This window comes from Ptychodera flava (genome assembly GCF_041260155.1).
Source record: "Ptychodera flava strain L36383 chromosome 3 unlocalized genomic scaffold, AS_Pfla_20210202 Scaffold_25__1_contigs__length_14229661_pilon, whole genome shotgun sequence".
NCBI lineage: Eukaryota > Metazoa > Hemichordata > Enteropneusta > Ptychoderidae > Ptychodera > Ptychodera flava.
Genome location: NW_027248279.1, coordinates 5,458,079 through 5,472,070, shown reverse-complemented (window position 1 = coordinate 5,472,070; position 13,992 = coordinate 5,458,079). Strand labels below are relative to the sequence as shown.

Below are 13,992 nucleotides of genomic sequence, written 5' to 3'. Positions count from 1 at the left end.
CACAAGTTTATCGGAGCTGTACAAAGCTACAAAGGCTGTGACCCTGGTGAGTTATGTGAGGTCAAACATCTGATAGGCCAATGCTTGAGTAATCAATCGTCTATGATTCTCTGCTAAATAAAGCTGATGGCAACTCAGCAGCTTTGGTACAGCAAACTACTATCCAGTACATTATGTCGAATAGTTCGCATATCCGCTTACTTGATGCCTTCATTGCAATACTATTTCACTTAGTACCATTCGTTTCCCTTTCGATCTGCGACGTCATTTGAACAGTCATAATGCAGCAGTCATACTGAGATGTGAGGAGGTGGGATGTACCTATGAAACTAAAGTGATGCAATCGTTGAGACTTCATTACAAGAAAGTACACAACGTGAGTGTTCAGACCTATCTATACCTGCCTTGATATGCAACAGAAAATTTAAAGTATTGTGGTGTCGCTACATGAAATCATGACCTCAACATGAAATTGTGACCAAGTACATATAAGAATATTGTGTTCTTATGTAGGATTTCTGTGTTAGTTGCAAGGGCTCAACCGAATATCAGTGTACCGGTAGTCAATTATCACTTAAGGTATTATGCGGTTCAAAAATGAAACACACATGTTTTTGTGAAAACTTTCCTCGGTTAAAGCTTCAATCATTCTGTTACTAAATCAGTAATAAGAATCAGGGGTCACCATAGAAAAACAAATGCCCAAACATTTACTGATATTTGAAATTCTAAATGACTGCTATTCATTCACTGTGTGAACTGTTTAGGGAAAAATAGATGGTTGATTTTTGAAATACTAAGATGGTGAAAATCTTTCTTACTCTAAGAGCTTTAAAATGAGCTCCCACAAGTGGTAGATCAGAAAAGCATTTTTAAAAATTCTGAAGTCTGTCCTTGAAGTGCATCATATCTTAAACGAAATATGGTTACAACAGGACTTACTCTTTTGATTCCACAAGTCTTTAATAGGATGGTTGATTTGTAGTAAGGAAATTTTGGATGGAAGAACAAAATGTCACAAAACTAGTATGCAAAGATTATGATATATTGTATTGAATTATCTCTTTGTGTACAGCATGAGCAACTACCACGGTACCTGTGTCATATGTGTGATAGTCAATTCTCTAGAGGCGGAGTGTTAACAAAACACCTCAAGAAGAAACACAAATTCAAATGGCCATCAGGACACTCCAGATTCAGGTAGGTGAAATACCGCACACCATTAAATTTTTAAGCGTCAAAGTTAATTTTATGTTGCCCCAATCATGTACATTACTGGTTTTTTTATTGAGTTATTTATTTATTTATTTGTATTCTGCATATGTCTATGTATGTTATTCAGTGCATGAAAATCCATTTATGGATGCATTGACTTGAAGTAATAAAATTACAAAAAAAATTACAATTACATTTATTTTCAGAATTTGCCAAAATTTTGATGAAAAACTGCAGCTTATGAAATGTGATGACCACTGATTCAAGAGATTTTGCTGTGACTCTAGAAGTGTTTTTTTTAATAAGGCTGTGATGTGTTCCACACACTTAGTAAACCTGAGAGAATCGTGTCATGGCAGTACAAACAAACCCATAGTCTACTAATGTGTATGGAAATACACGCATTTGTTCATGCATTTGTGCATGTGGTTTTGTTTGTACAGTGGTTCACTGGAAATCTGGAATTAAGCTATTATCTATGTTAATTTGTAATAAGACGCACTGAGGGACATGTCAAGAAATTTCTGAATTGACTAATGTTAAAGAATTCAGAAGTCATGAAACCCTATCATTATAGTGGTTTAACCCAAACCCTTTGTCATCCATCACAAGTGCTGACTATACTACAGGGAAAGGGGATGACTTGCTTAAAGATTACGGAGCACATTGCAGATAAAGCTTCTCAATCTGTATATTATTGAAATACTGTCTACTCTGCATTGCCCTACATAAACTGTGAATGTGTTCTTACAGGTACAAACTTCACAGTGACGGTTTCCACCGTCTTCAGACAGTCAGGTATGAAAGCATTGAGTTGACAGAACAACTGATGAATGAACGGCAGGCTGGAAACGGCAACCGGCAGGAGGAGACACCTGTTGTCATGGAGACCGAACAAGAGATGGAAGTTAACCAGGAAACCGATGCTGTTCAAAATGATGGACATCATACCGGTGGCGACTTCTCTGCTGTGAATTTACTTGAAAGGGTCCAAGAGCAGCAAGATCAGAAAGACAATGTAGACAGTGATTCTGAAATGGAATCCTACTGCAGTGGTGAGGCGTCGCCCGACTTTGATCAAAGGAGCGTTGTTGATGATAATAATGAAGAACAAGCTAACTACAATGGCGCTGACATTATAAATGGCACCGAGCCGTTTCTACATTCCAATCGAGAGATCTTGGTGCAAGCAGGTATATCACACAGTGTGGCTTTGCCAGACATGCAACACAGTGAACGGAACGCAAATCGTCTTAGTGTGATTGTCTACCATCAATCCCAGAATGCAACAGTACAGAGCGTAGAACATGGTGTGCAGTCTTCAGCCCTAAATTCTGGTGTCAACATGCGGGTTTGCCATGGAATATGACAGCCGCAGGGAGCAGATCCAAGACGAGGGACTGGGATTAATTGAACCTAGCGACATACAACAAACCGCCAACAACATGCTCTTGCAATATAACTTTACAAGAGACACCGGTATGCAAAGCAGCTACTCACAACATACAGACACTTTAGCAGATCAGTACATGGTGGAAGAAGATCACAGTTATGTTAGTGTGCATAGACAATGCCAGATGACTGATGGTGCTGCTCCTGATGATCACGACGCTCACACTGATGATAAAAGTGATGAAGTGGGATGTGACAGCCGAGGCATAAGTGCATCCCTGACTGGTGGGTGCATTGCTTCTGGAACCATGGAAACCACTCAGGATGGCTCACCTCAGATGTATGACCATAGCAGTCAAAGAGCAGAAATATGTGCTGATGGAGCCACACTTGGTGAGAGTGAGTCTAAAGATAGTGACAGGACAGATAGCAGTGATGAGACGTATGGAAGTCAGCAGAGTAACACAGAATTACTAACAATGCTTGCAAATACTGCAGAACAATTAGGATCAAGATTAAATTAACACAAATCTATTTAGCCACTATTTTCTTTTCTTATTATATTTGTAGTTTAAAGGGACAAAGTCGGCCACTTTTTATGAATTTGTTTAGTGAAAGCTACTACTTATATTGTTTGACATGTTGAAAGATGCTGTATGAATGGGTGACCATGCATATATTCGACCCCAGTTTTAGACAAATTAGATGAAACCATGGCAAAAATGAATAAATGGTCATGACCATTTATTCATTTTCGCAATGGTTTCATGTATGGTGTCTAAAGCCAGGATGGATCGCCCATTCATTATCTTTCAACATGTCAGACAATATAAGTAGTATATCGTATCAAACAAAATTCATGAAAAGTGGCCGACTTTGTCCCTTCAAGTTATATGAATTAGTTTTCCAAATATTGTAAAGACTTTTGTTTGTCTCTTTCTTTTTGGTTCTTTTCATTAAAATCTGTAACATACATATTGTATGTCAGGTGATCATATGTGATATTATTGACAGCAGTGGGTAATACAGTTGAAAATTCAAAAAATAGCCATATCGCTTCCAATCTTCACAAATTTTTCTGTTTGTACAAGTTTACTTTTCAAATCTCTGTTGTTTTCAAAATTTCTTCATTATGACAAATGAATGATATTACCAACACATGTGCAATTGCCATATCATGGTGTTCACTGCCATGTCTTGAGGAAAGAAACAGGGTTTCTTCCCCATGAAATTAGGAGAGGGGACATTGATTTGATCATGGAGGTAGGAAGAGATGATTTGATATATTTTTAACTCGAACGGAAATGAAAGATGTGCAGAGTTTGAATTTGATCAGTACACAGAGGTAGAGCAATGGTGTCTTTTGTGAAAATATACCCTGTATGTCCCTGTATCTTCCATGAAAGATTCATTCATCAGATAAGATGTTCCTTTGAGTTCAGTAAATTCTTTGAAGAGTCTAGAATCTTTCAGAAAGTGTGAGTGAGACTGGAAATGTAGTCTTGTTTTACATACAGGACAATCATAATATGCTTCATTTGAATGAGAGATCTGATGAAAATCTGTCAAAAATACAACAGTTTCCATCATTGAACGGCGCATTGATATATGTGAATCACTGTTATGGAAATTATCAATTTTTGATGCATAATTTCTTAAAACTGGCTTTCCTATGTCATTTTCAAGTCGTGACAATGTCAAGTTAAAATAGCTCCATGTCACTTTCAGTCAATGATGATTTGACTTGTTATGTCATCAACAAGTTACCTTTGGATCTTATGGGGAAACAGTGTTTGATATATGAGGCGTGTATTGATAACATCAATATCAATGATGGATATGCATAGACTGTAGATGATAATCTGTACATGTGTATGTCAATGAGGGGTGAGCAAATTCATTGGTTGGGGACTACCAAACTTTCACTGCAGACCTTGTTTGTGTTAGTGGTCCGACAGACCTGCGGATTATGGGAAAATACGGTGAAACCTTGATTTAAGAATGCCTGAGTGTGATTTCCAAGTTCAAAGGCCCATGTGCATCTACTGTTTGTAACTTGTCATCATCATAATATCTTGCAATTATCTCAGACATTCTCTGACTACCCATAAAATTAATCAGCATTTCAAAGCAGTATGACTGTGTACATATGTGACAGAGTTAGCTGGGAAATTGTATAGTTTTCACGTTTAAAAATTCCCCCTGCAAAAAGAAATCAGAGAATTGGACATTAGAGAAACAACATGGTCAAAACGACAGACTTCTAATGGACACATCTTTCATGTGTAATGTTGTGTTTGTTTTCATGATATTATGGCCACAATAAACATTTTGATAATTATCTCATCTTATTAATCATTCATTTGTGAAAAACTTAATATATTATGTACTTGTTACAATGATGTGCATTGTTGTCACTGTGATAGCTTTCAGATTCCTTGAATGATTTTTGTCAGGACATGTACTGACAGTCTGTGGTGCCTGCTAGCCATGCAACAAAATGAGCATCCAACCCACAGGTCCGTGGAGTTGTCGTGTAGTATACATAGAGAGAAGGGGCTCTATGTACACGGCAACTCCGGACACCTGTGCTCCAACCCTGCTTGCTATGTGTTCAAGCCCCTGTACAAACCACAGGGGCACAAGGCATTATCAGTAATAGCAAGTGTTTAAAAATTAATAAATTAATGATTATGAATACTGTTTATAAAATTAAATATTTGTCATTATTGTATAGTTACAAAAGTGCCCTACAGCATTCAAATCCTGAATGATGATCAGTTTTCATGCCAAATTCGCACAGTTGTATTACATACCCTGTTATTAATAAATTTACGAGTATGAATATCCTTGATGAAAAATTAATATTTCTGTCATTATTGTATACTTACAAAAGTACCCTACAACACTCGAATCCTAGATGATGATAAGTATTTATGCCAAATTCACACAGTTTTAGCACAGATCCTCAAATAATAGTTGCAGCATTGGGCAGTAATCTGGTGCATGGTGACAGTACTGCCTCGGCAGATTCTCTAAACACTAAATAATAGGAAGGGGGCTGACTCTGACCATCCAAGCAGTGCACAGGCCTTCAAATAACTCACGATTTCTTCCTTGCTGCTTGTTGATTTCCAAAATTGCTACTGCACTGGGGCAAGTCGATAGGTCAGGCATCGAACTGGCCTGGTTTTAGACCCTTGGCCGTGCGACATGTAAAGCCTGGGCCATCGAGAAATGATGCATCGTTGAGAGTTCAGGCCATTTTCAAAGCATTCCCACTCTACCGGCAACGTATCTGATTTGCATAGATTCAAATTTGCGCGTCTCACTTTCACAACACGCGTTACTTTCACAACGTTTGTGAGGGTGGATTGATCATTGGTATTTATAAAGTATGCTGACATCATTGACAAAACGCCTAATGACCCCTGAATTGGCTTGCCCATACTGCACAATTCAGGGGTTATTAGGCCGTTTTGTCAATGATGTCAACATACTTTGTAAATGCTAATGATCAATCCACCCTCACAAATGTTGTAAAGTGAGACGCGCCAATTTGAATCTATGCAAATCAGTTACGTTGCCGGCAGAGTGGGATATTATTGATAATAAGACATCAGAATATAATATTCAAATTTGTGATAGTAGCTTTATGTTTAACTCCTGTTGTACAAACTCATGAACAGCATAATAATGGACATAGGGAAAATTTACGCTTCCAAAAAATCTTACAAACTACAGAAGTACAAAAAGATATTTACAATGAATGAAGAGAGAATCTTAATAACATTCTGCAAGGATAGTATGCTGCACTCTATTTCTAATATATACAGAAACAATGTAGTTTTGCCTTATGAACAAAATATATACTTTAATTATTAGAATAAGAAAAACAAAAATTGTAAACATTTTAAATGGTAGATAGTCAATAAAAAATAAAAGCTTATCAAATTGGAACTTATTTGGGAAAATTGAATGGTGAATTAATGACAGTTTAATCTGCAAATGTAAGCTCATCTGCTTACACTTGTTTTTATGAGTAATAGGACTATTGGGCACCTACCACTTTTGAGAAATTTGAAAAATATGAAAATCCAATTATCCAAAAACTAGTTCCAATCTTATTGTGTTTCTAAAAACATAATGCGCGCGCACACACACACACACACACCACACACACACACACACACACACACACACACCACACACACACACACACACACACACACATATATATATATATATATATATATTATATAATATATATATATATATATATATATATATATATATATAATATCATAGACAGGCGAGAAAGTTTCTGGACTGTCTCTGATTCCATACAATGATCAATGTACATAAGTATTTCAGAATATACTTTTCGGCAGTGTCTTCTCATCTTAGAAAAGGGAGTGTCCTCAAAAGAGAATTTGCAGAAGGACACCGTAGTTTCTGTAGGTAAACTTGATACAAGCACTATTGACTGATTGAAGATAGAAGGTAGGGATAATCTATGTAAAATACAGAGCCATGTTAGATGTGGTAACGTGAGACTAATATGCTTAGAGTATATCCAGCTTTGTAGGTGAGAAAAGTACAAAATATGCGAAGAAACAGTTATAGCTACGAATTTTTTAGTCTTCATGAATAACAGCAAAAGAGAAAACAATATGTTTTCATTATACTGTCAAAAAGATGTCAATATTACAATGGAAAGAACACATTTTCTTTTAAACTAGCCAGAAAATGTGATACAGAAACTGTACAATACATTCAATATATTCATACTTGTTAAAATAGAAGACTCAACAATAATTCATTAAGAAAGCGTTGTATTTTGTCGAAATGCATCGTTTGATTATAAAATATACAAAGATTCGAAAAAGTTTCGTTGCCGAGAACATTTCGCGATTGATAATGGCCACTAAATGGTCACTAATGCTATTGAACAGAAAACTGGAGGCGTTCAAAACCGCACGTTCGGAATCTTGTGATAGCGCCCTCATTTAAACGAAAGTAATTCTACATGATTTACGCCTCTCGAGGGCGCTATGACTAATTAACTCGCTGCGCTGCACTTGAGTCTAGTTGATGGCCGTTGGCCAGACGTACCGTCCTTCGTTTACTTTCCGTAAACGTTGTTATTGGAGTATACCGTCGACTTTCGATGAAAATATCTAATGCATATCATGCAGGAGTTATCACAGGATATACAGGTAATAATTTAAAAGTACATTTCACTGACAAATGAACCGTACCGGTCGTTTGTCTCTGGTGTAAATTGAGATCTGATGGTTTGTCAGGACAGTCCAATACACAATCTCATCAAAATATTTCATTGTTGTGAGTTTGGAAAATTATAAAATCGCCGGTTTTGTTTTCAGTGAGACCGGTAAATCCTAACAAAGTACGTAAATCAAATTTTAGTTCAAAAAACATTTTCATAATTTTGAGAGTTGAATTTTAAACACTGCATTTTCAAGAATCAATTGATTGTTTTCATTCATTCATTATGATTCATCAAAAGTTACTCATATTTTGTTCACAAAAAATTCTCATCATGGATTCTGGTCACTATAGACAAGTCTAGCGACTTATACACAATAAAATTTTAGCCCATACTTGATGTTTGAATTTTGTAATTCCACCAAAAATTGAGAAATTCTTATCATGACCAACTTTACTTGGCATTCCGGTGACGTCACCAATTCAAACTGCTCATTGCAATCAATGCATTTATGAAAATGTCAGAAATTTTTCACCCAAATTTTTAAAATTTGGTTTTCAACCACCATGAACGTGTCCATCAAGATGTGGACAAGAAATTTTTAGCCCACACTTGATGTCTAAAATTTCTTGATTTTGAGAAAAATGAGAAAACCTACTGACCTACTTTACTTGAAGTCAACAAAGCAATCGATGACGTCACTGATGCAGACCGTCCATTGCTTTCAATGCATTTTCAAAAAATTCCTGAATTTTTCACCAAAATTTTCACAATTCTGATCCGGATGCACATGAAGTTCTGTGTCGAGTTGGGGACAAGAGATTTTTAGTCCAAACTTGGGGTGTAGGATGTGAAAAATGTGTTAAAAATGGTGATATTTTGATGAGATTGTAATGCATATCTATGTTGATACAGAGTATACTCTGATTTGGTGGACGGACTGATACGTCCACTCTGTGAGAGCAATTGTTGTTGTGATGTCATCATTGACTGCAATGAACTCTGGGTAATACACAACATCTTCAAATAATACACAATCCAATTGTCCATCTGATCTCAGTTTTACAATGCCATTACTGGGCCATCTATCTATACAAATATAAATATTGCCGTGTGAATCAACATCAAAGCCCAGTGGAGACTTTAACCTATCATTGCGATATGAATTCAGAAAATTCAAATCAGAATCTAAAACATGAATGACATGTTTGTCTCTATCTGACACTAAGAGATGGTTGTTGCTAGTAGCCATTACAGAGTGTGGATCACTGAATTTATCACTGACTCTTGCAACAAGTTTTCCGTCTTTGATGTTGTATTTGATCAAACTTTTACCTTTCCTGTCAGTGACAAAAATAAATGCTGCCATTACAGTAATGCTCCTAACCTCGATGTCTGCACTTTGGGGAATAATTTGAATAATTTTTTTATTTTGGTCACAAATAATTATTTGGTTATTACCGATGTCAGTGATAAAGAAGTGACCATCAGGGGATATGGCCACATCATATGGCTTGAATTCTTTGTCAAACTGACCATCAAATCTGATAATTTCTATGACCACCTTATTCTTATTGAGTATTTGTATGCGATGGTTTTCTGTGTCACAGATCACAAGCTGATCTCCATGCCATGCCAGACCATGTGGTGAATTAAACTGTCCTGGCTCTGTACCAGACTGTCTACTGCCCAATACCTGCAATGTCCATTTGTGACCTGTAGAGTAAAGAAGAGGTCAAAGGTCAATGTTTAATCACAGGAGGTAAGTTTTCATTTCTTTCATCCAAATAAATTATTGATGTGAACATTTTTTATTTACATGTGAATTCATCTAGCTCTTTGAAAGCTCCATGAGGAAACTATTCCGTTCTATTGTGAAAACAAATTTCTGAATTTTTTTTAATTATTTCACTGATGTCAGTTTTGTTCAAAATTGTTTTAATTTCAAATCTCAAAGGGTCTTGGCCTACAGTTCAGATGATTTAAATTGCAAAATTTAAAAAAAATTGAAGTAACTTCCATCACTCTGTTGTATTAACTTTCACTGTTGTGTAACTTACAGCATGGAGGACTGTAACACCTGATTTATTTAAAACAATCGTATTTGTGACCAGATTTATTTTAACATTTAGCCTCACCAAAGATGTGAGCATTTTATTATATTTTTTAAATAACAAAATGACAACAATGACTGATAATATTTCAACAGTTGTAAATAACATTATCCAATTTTTCCAGCATCTAAGCTTCTTTTGTTTGTATTTTTCAAAAATAATTTTGGCCAGCTTTGTATCTCTATCTGGCTGCCAAACACGCTTGTATTAGAAGTCAAAAAAGGTATAAAAACATTCCTTATATTTGTCACTTTTTACAAACTGCAATATCTTAGATTATTTAATCACATCTAGTGACCTCATGATTGCAGATTTTTTGTACACCGCTGTTGTATCAAAAAGGTCAATATAACAATATTTTGCACAAATTTTATTTTCAGTAACCATGCCCCTCCACTGTCTGTTATAGAAATAGTTCTAATATTTTATTCATTTATTTGCAGTCAGTTTTGTAGTGTACAGAGCTACATGTACCATTCCATATTCTGGATACATGCTAGATTATACACATGTACCGTACCCGTCAAGATGTGCTTGCTGCAGGTATGTGTGAATTTTTTTTATCTGTCTTTGTTTTACATTTCACAGACATCATGATTTTACTTTGATGTTATTATACTATCAGTGTTGCAGCAAGGAATTTAAACCAGAGGACACTATGTCCCCCTACCGTTTATTTTGGGGACATTTTGCACATTTTGGGGACAATTTGTGTCAGTTTTTAATCAAATTTTGTATTATTTCTTAACAAGTTGGTTTCACTGAACAAAATCCAAGCTACCCGGACCGCGTCGCTATGCTTGAATTTCAGGCAATTTTATAGTATACCGCATCTTCTGCCAATCAGAGCTCAGACGGACTACAGTCAAGCAACTTATGATATCAAGTGCAGTGTTTTATATACTTTTAATCGTCGCCAGCTCCAAAAGTACGTAAGTGTAAGCCTCAAAACAATATGCAAAACAAAGGTCATTGTCATTAATAGATAATACTAGCAGACTACACCCAATACAGTGGGACTCAAGAGTGCGGCCGACGTGATCTGCAGTACCCATCACTGTGGGACTCAAGAGTGCGGCTGACGTGATCTGCAGTACCCATCACAGTGGGACTCAAGAGTGCGCCCGAGGTGATCTGCAGTACGCAAGAATGCGGGACAAAGGGTTTTATTTGGGGACATAATTGTCGCAAGGGCGCGTCCTGGCTGCAACACTGTACTATCATTTGCGGAACTGAATACAGTCAAATCTCTGTATAGTGGTTCCATTAGGGACTCAGAAAACTTCATTTTTAATTTATTTTTGAAGTTAATGCATCCATAAAAGGATTTACATGCATTGAATAAATAGAATACTGAAGAGTTAACATTACAAAAACATTAAATCAGGACTAAATTCTTCAAATCTCTCACTGAAAATAGAAAACATGTAAACATGAAGACTTAAGCATATATGAAAATAGTATCATGAAAAGAACAATGAAGTCACTTAAAAGCTTATGCTCCAGATAAAAATGTATCACTAAGGGAGCCGTCATTATTTATGACGTGGCGGTCAGAGGAATTTCATTAGAAACTCTGAAATTTCGAGTAATCCCCCTGCCAACAGTGATAAATTTGAGTAAACCTCCTCTCTAACTCTGAAATTTTGACCCCCCCCCCCCCACTTAGAAAAGTTAAATTATATATTTGTAAAATTCACAAATCCAGCAATAGTAAAGACTTTTCAAATCCTGATGTACCCTGCCAGATTATCATCAATTATCTCGTGACAGTTGAAAAAGGTGAAACCAACAAAATGAAATTCAAAGTCACAACAAAATACAGATAAATACAAAGCTCACACTATGAATGGCTATCATGACAGGGTTTTCACTAGTATGTCTGACCGGGTAGAATTTGAAAGTGCAGGGGGAGAACACGCAAGAGGCTGAGGGGGAAAGATTCAGAGGTTCAGAAACATTTCTCAATTTGCCAGAGATTGAAGACAAATGGATATGCAGAAATTGAACATCTGTTACCTTTTATGTCATTTCTCCAGCTGCTAGCTTCTAATGAAAAGCCTGAGTATGGTATGTTTAACTGTCAAAATGGTCATTGAATTGAGGTGAATTAAAATATATGTTTCTGTGATAATACAGGATGAATTAACAAGTTGTTTTGTCCTAGATCCTGTCAAAATTTTGAGAAATTGGCGTGTGCAATGGTGCAGTCTCCTGCAATCAACTTGTTTTTCACTTCTAAAACTGTTACAACACCCCAAGGGGGCAGAGCATGAGAGGGGGCTCACAGTCCCCTCTTGTATAGAAAATTTTGAAAAAATGATGTTCGCAATGGTGCATGTAGAGAGGTGTTTCAATTTATTTGCAAAAATAATTTAGTAACCCCACTTCTTCCTCTCCACATTTGAGCGACCCCCCCTTGAAGTTTTCAATTTTTGAGTGACCCCCTCACATTTCTCCGATCCCCCCAGGCTGTAAATAAAGATGGCTCTCTAAGTCATGAAAATGTAAATTATCTTTGAATGTATTTACAAGAACAGATTCAAGAGACTAAATAAAAGAAAGGCGGCTAATAGGAATATGGAACTTACTTCAAGTGTTCTGGTGATGAATAGATGAATTTTGGACAACAAAGTTTGATAAATACTGGTACTTTGGGACTTTGTTATGAGACACATGATAAGCTCTCTTTAGTCTGCGATCAATATGGCTGTAAAGTTGATAATATGCTGTAAACTACCTTTCAAAGTAATATTGCAATCTGAGAAAACTATCAATCTAACAAATCTGAGGAAGCTGCATATCATTGAAGGAATGCAACACATGGTATGGGCTATACGTTAAACAAAAAAACATGCTCAGCACTGGTATGCTGCATGGATGTCTCATTTGAAGGGCCAGTAATGGTAACTTTTAATAATTTTTTCACCATTTTTGTTTTGAATTTCCACCATAATTCCTTGCTCTACTCCCAAAGGCAAGTTTATATACACAGTGTTCAACTTGTCAACTCAGCCCATACATGTGAAACCTGCATTGTTGTTGTTGACAAGTGAATTCTGGTCTGGACTGTAAACAATAACAAAGCATTTTACATGTATGGTCTGTAAGTTAAACAAGCTAAATAGAGGCCAGGTGTTTCAAAAGTCTTTGGGAAGTAGCAAAAGAAGTTGCAATTGATATAAAAAGTATCAATGATGAAAAAAATCATCAAAAGTTGGCCCTTTAAGTTCTGGATCAAGGCATAATCTTAGAATATTGTCTGTAATGCTGTGCAATGAGGATGCTCTTGCGTGCTTCGAATAACTGCAACTTGAAGATTGTATTTCTATATATGGCCCAGGTAATATTTTCAATATGATCAATCCATGAAATCATGGCCGACACAGACAACTGGCTGTCAGCTAAAATTTGACAGCTGATATTAGACTAAGTTTATAGCCTTTGCACAAGATGAATGTGCTCATACATGACTTAAGCCCCTATACATTATTGTTGCCACCAGTATAGTAAGTGTAACCAAAATTTTCTACATCAAAAATAACATTTGATAAAGTGGCCATCTTGGTTGCTATTCTGAGGTCTCATTGTCATGTTTAACCAGTGAACAGTATCAAACCAGAAATATCAATCAAATAGTTTCAAAATTACACTTTGGCAAATGTTGATCCTTGATAATTGTACTATGAGTATGATACACAATGTTAAACAACCTGTATTCTGAATCATATCATGACAATATTATACTTGCTGTGACCATCAACAAAGAACACTTGCTTTGATCTTCCTTGCAAAGACAATCACTGAATTTCTGATGCCCTCTCATGATTAAAATTATGATGCTTATTGACCCAGCCTCATGACAATGGTTGATGATGTATGTATTGTTGAAGGCGCTTGTTTTGCATAGAAATAATCCTTTTTAAATTCATTTTCCTATGGGCAGGTCCAACTATAATTGCCAATGGATTGGGACAAACCATTATGACTGAAGGGTGAAAGCTATCCAGGAAGGAAAAGAACATTCCTGTTCCTATGGTG

General features: G+C 36.2%; 2 protein-coding genes across 2 annotated transcripts in view; one reads left to right on the top strand and one right to left on the bottom strand.

The window, feature by feature from the left end:
* The first annotated feature begins 237 nt into the window (after positions 1 to 237).
* On the top strand, positions 238 to 2,584 carry LOC139125218 (histone H4 transcription factor-like). Its single transcript, XM_070691317.1, has 3 exons — positions 238 to 376; positions 1,076 to 1,200; positions 1,969 to 2,584. Exons 1-3 carry the CDS (start codon positions 338 to 340, stop codon positions 2,582 to 2,584), a joined length of 780 nt encoding a protein of 259 aa, XP_070547418.1. The 5' UTR covers positions 238 to 337.
* Positions 2,585 to 8,738: 6,154 nt separating this feature from the next.
* Positions 8,739 to 13,992, bottom strand: part of LOC139125217 (tripartite motif-containing protein 2-like) — a 127,980-nt gene continuing 122,726 nt past the window's right edge. Inside the window, exon 4 of the mRNA XM_070691316.1 lies at positions 8,739 to 9,553. Within this exon, the coding sequence (XP_070547417.1) occupies positions 8,739 to 9,553 (815 nt within the window). The remainder of the gene's footprint in view (positions 9,554 to 13,992) is intronic.

Excerpts from the sequence above, each read along its gene's own strand:
- LOC139125218 (XM_070691317.1), top strand. The coding sequence starts at position 338 with ATGCAATCGTTGAGACTTCATTACAAGAAAGTACACAAC. Across the intron at positions 377-1,075 it reads ATTACAAGAAAGTACACAAC|CATGAGCAACTACCACGGTA; the intron begins GTGAGTGTTCAG and ends CTTTGTGTACAG. Across the intron at positions 1,201-1,968 it reads TCAGGACACTCCAGATTCAG|GTACAAACTTCACAGTGACG; the intron begins GTAGGTGAAATA and ends GTGTTCTTACAG.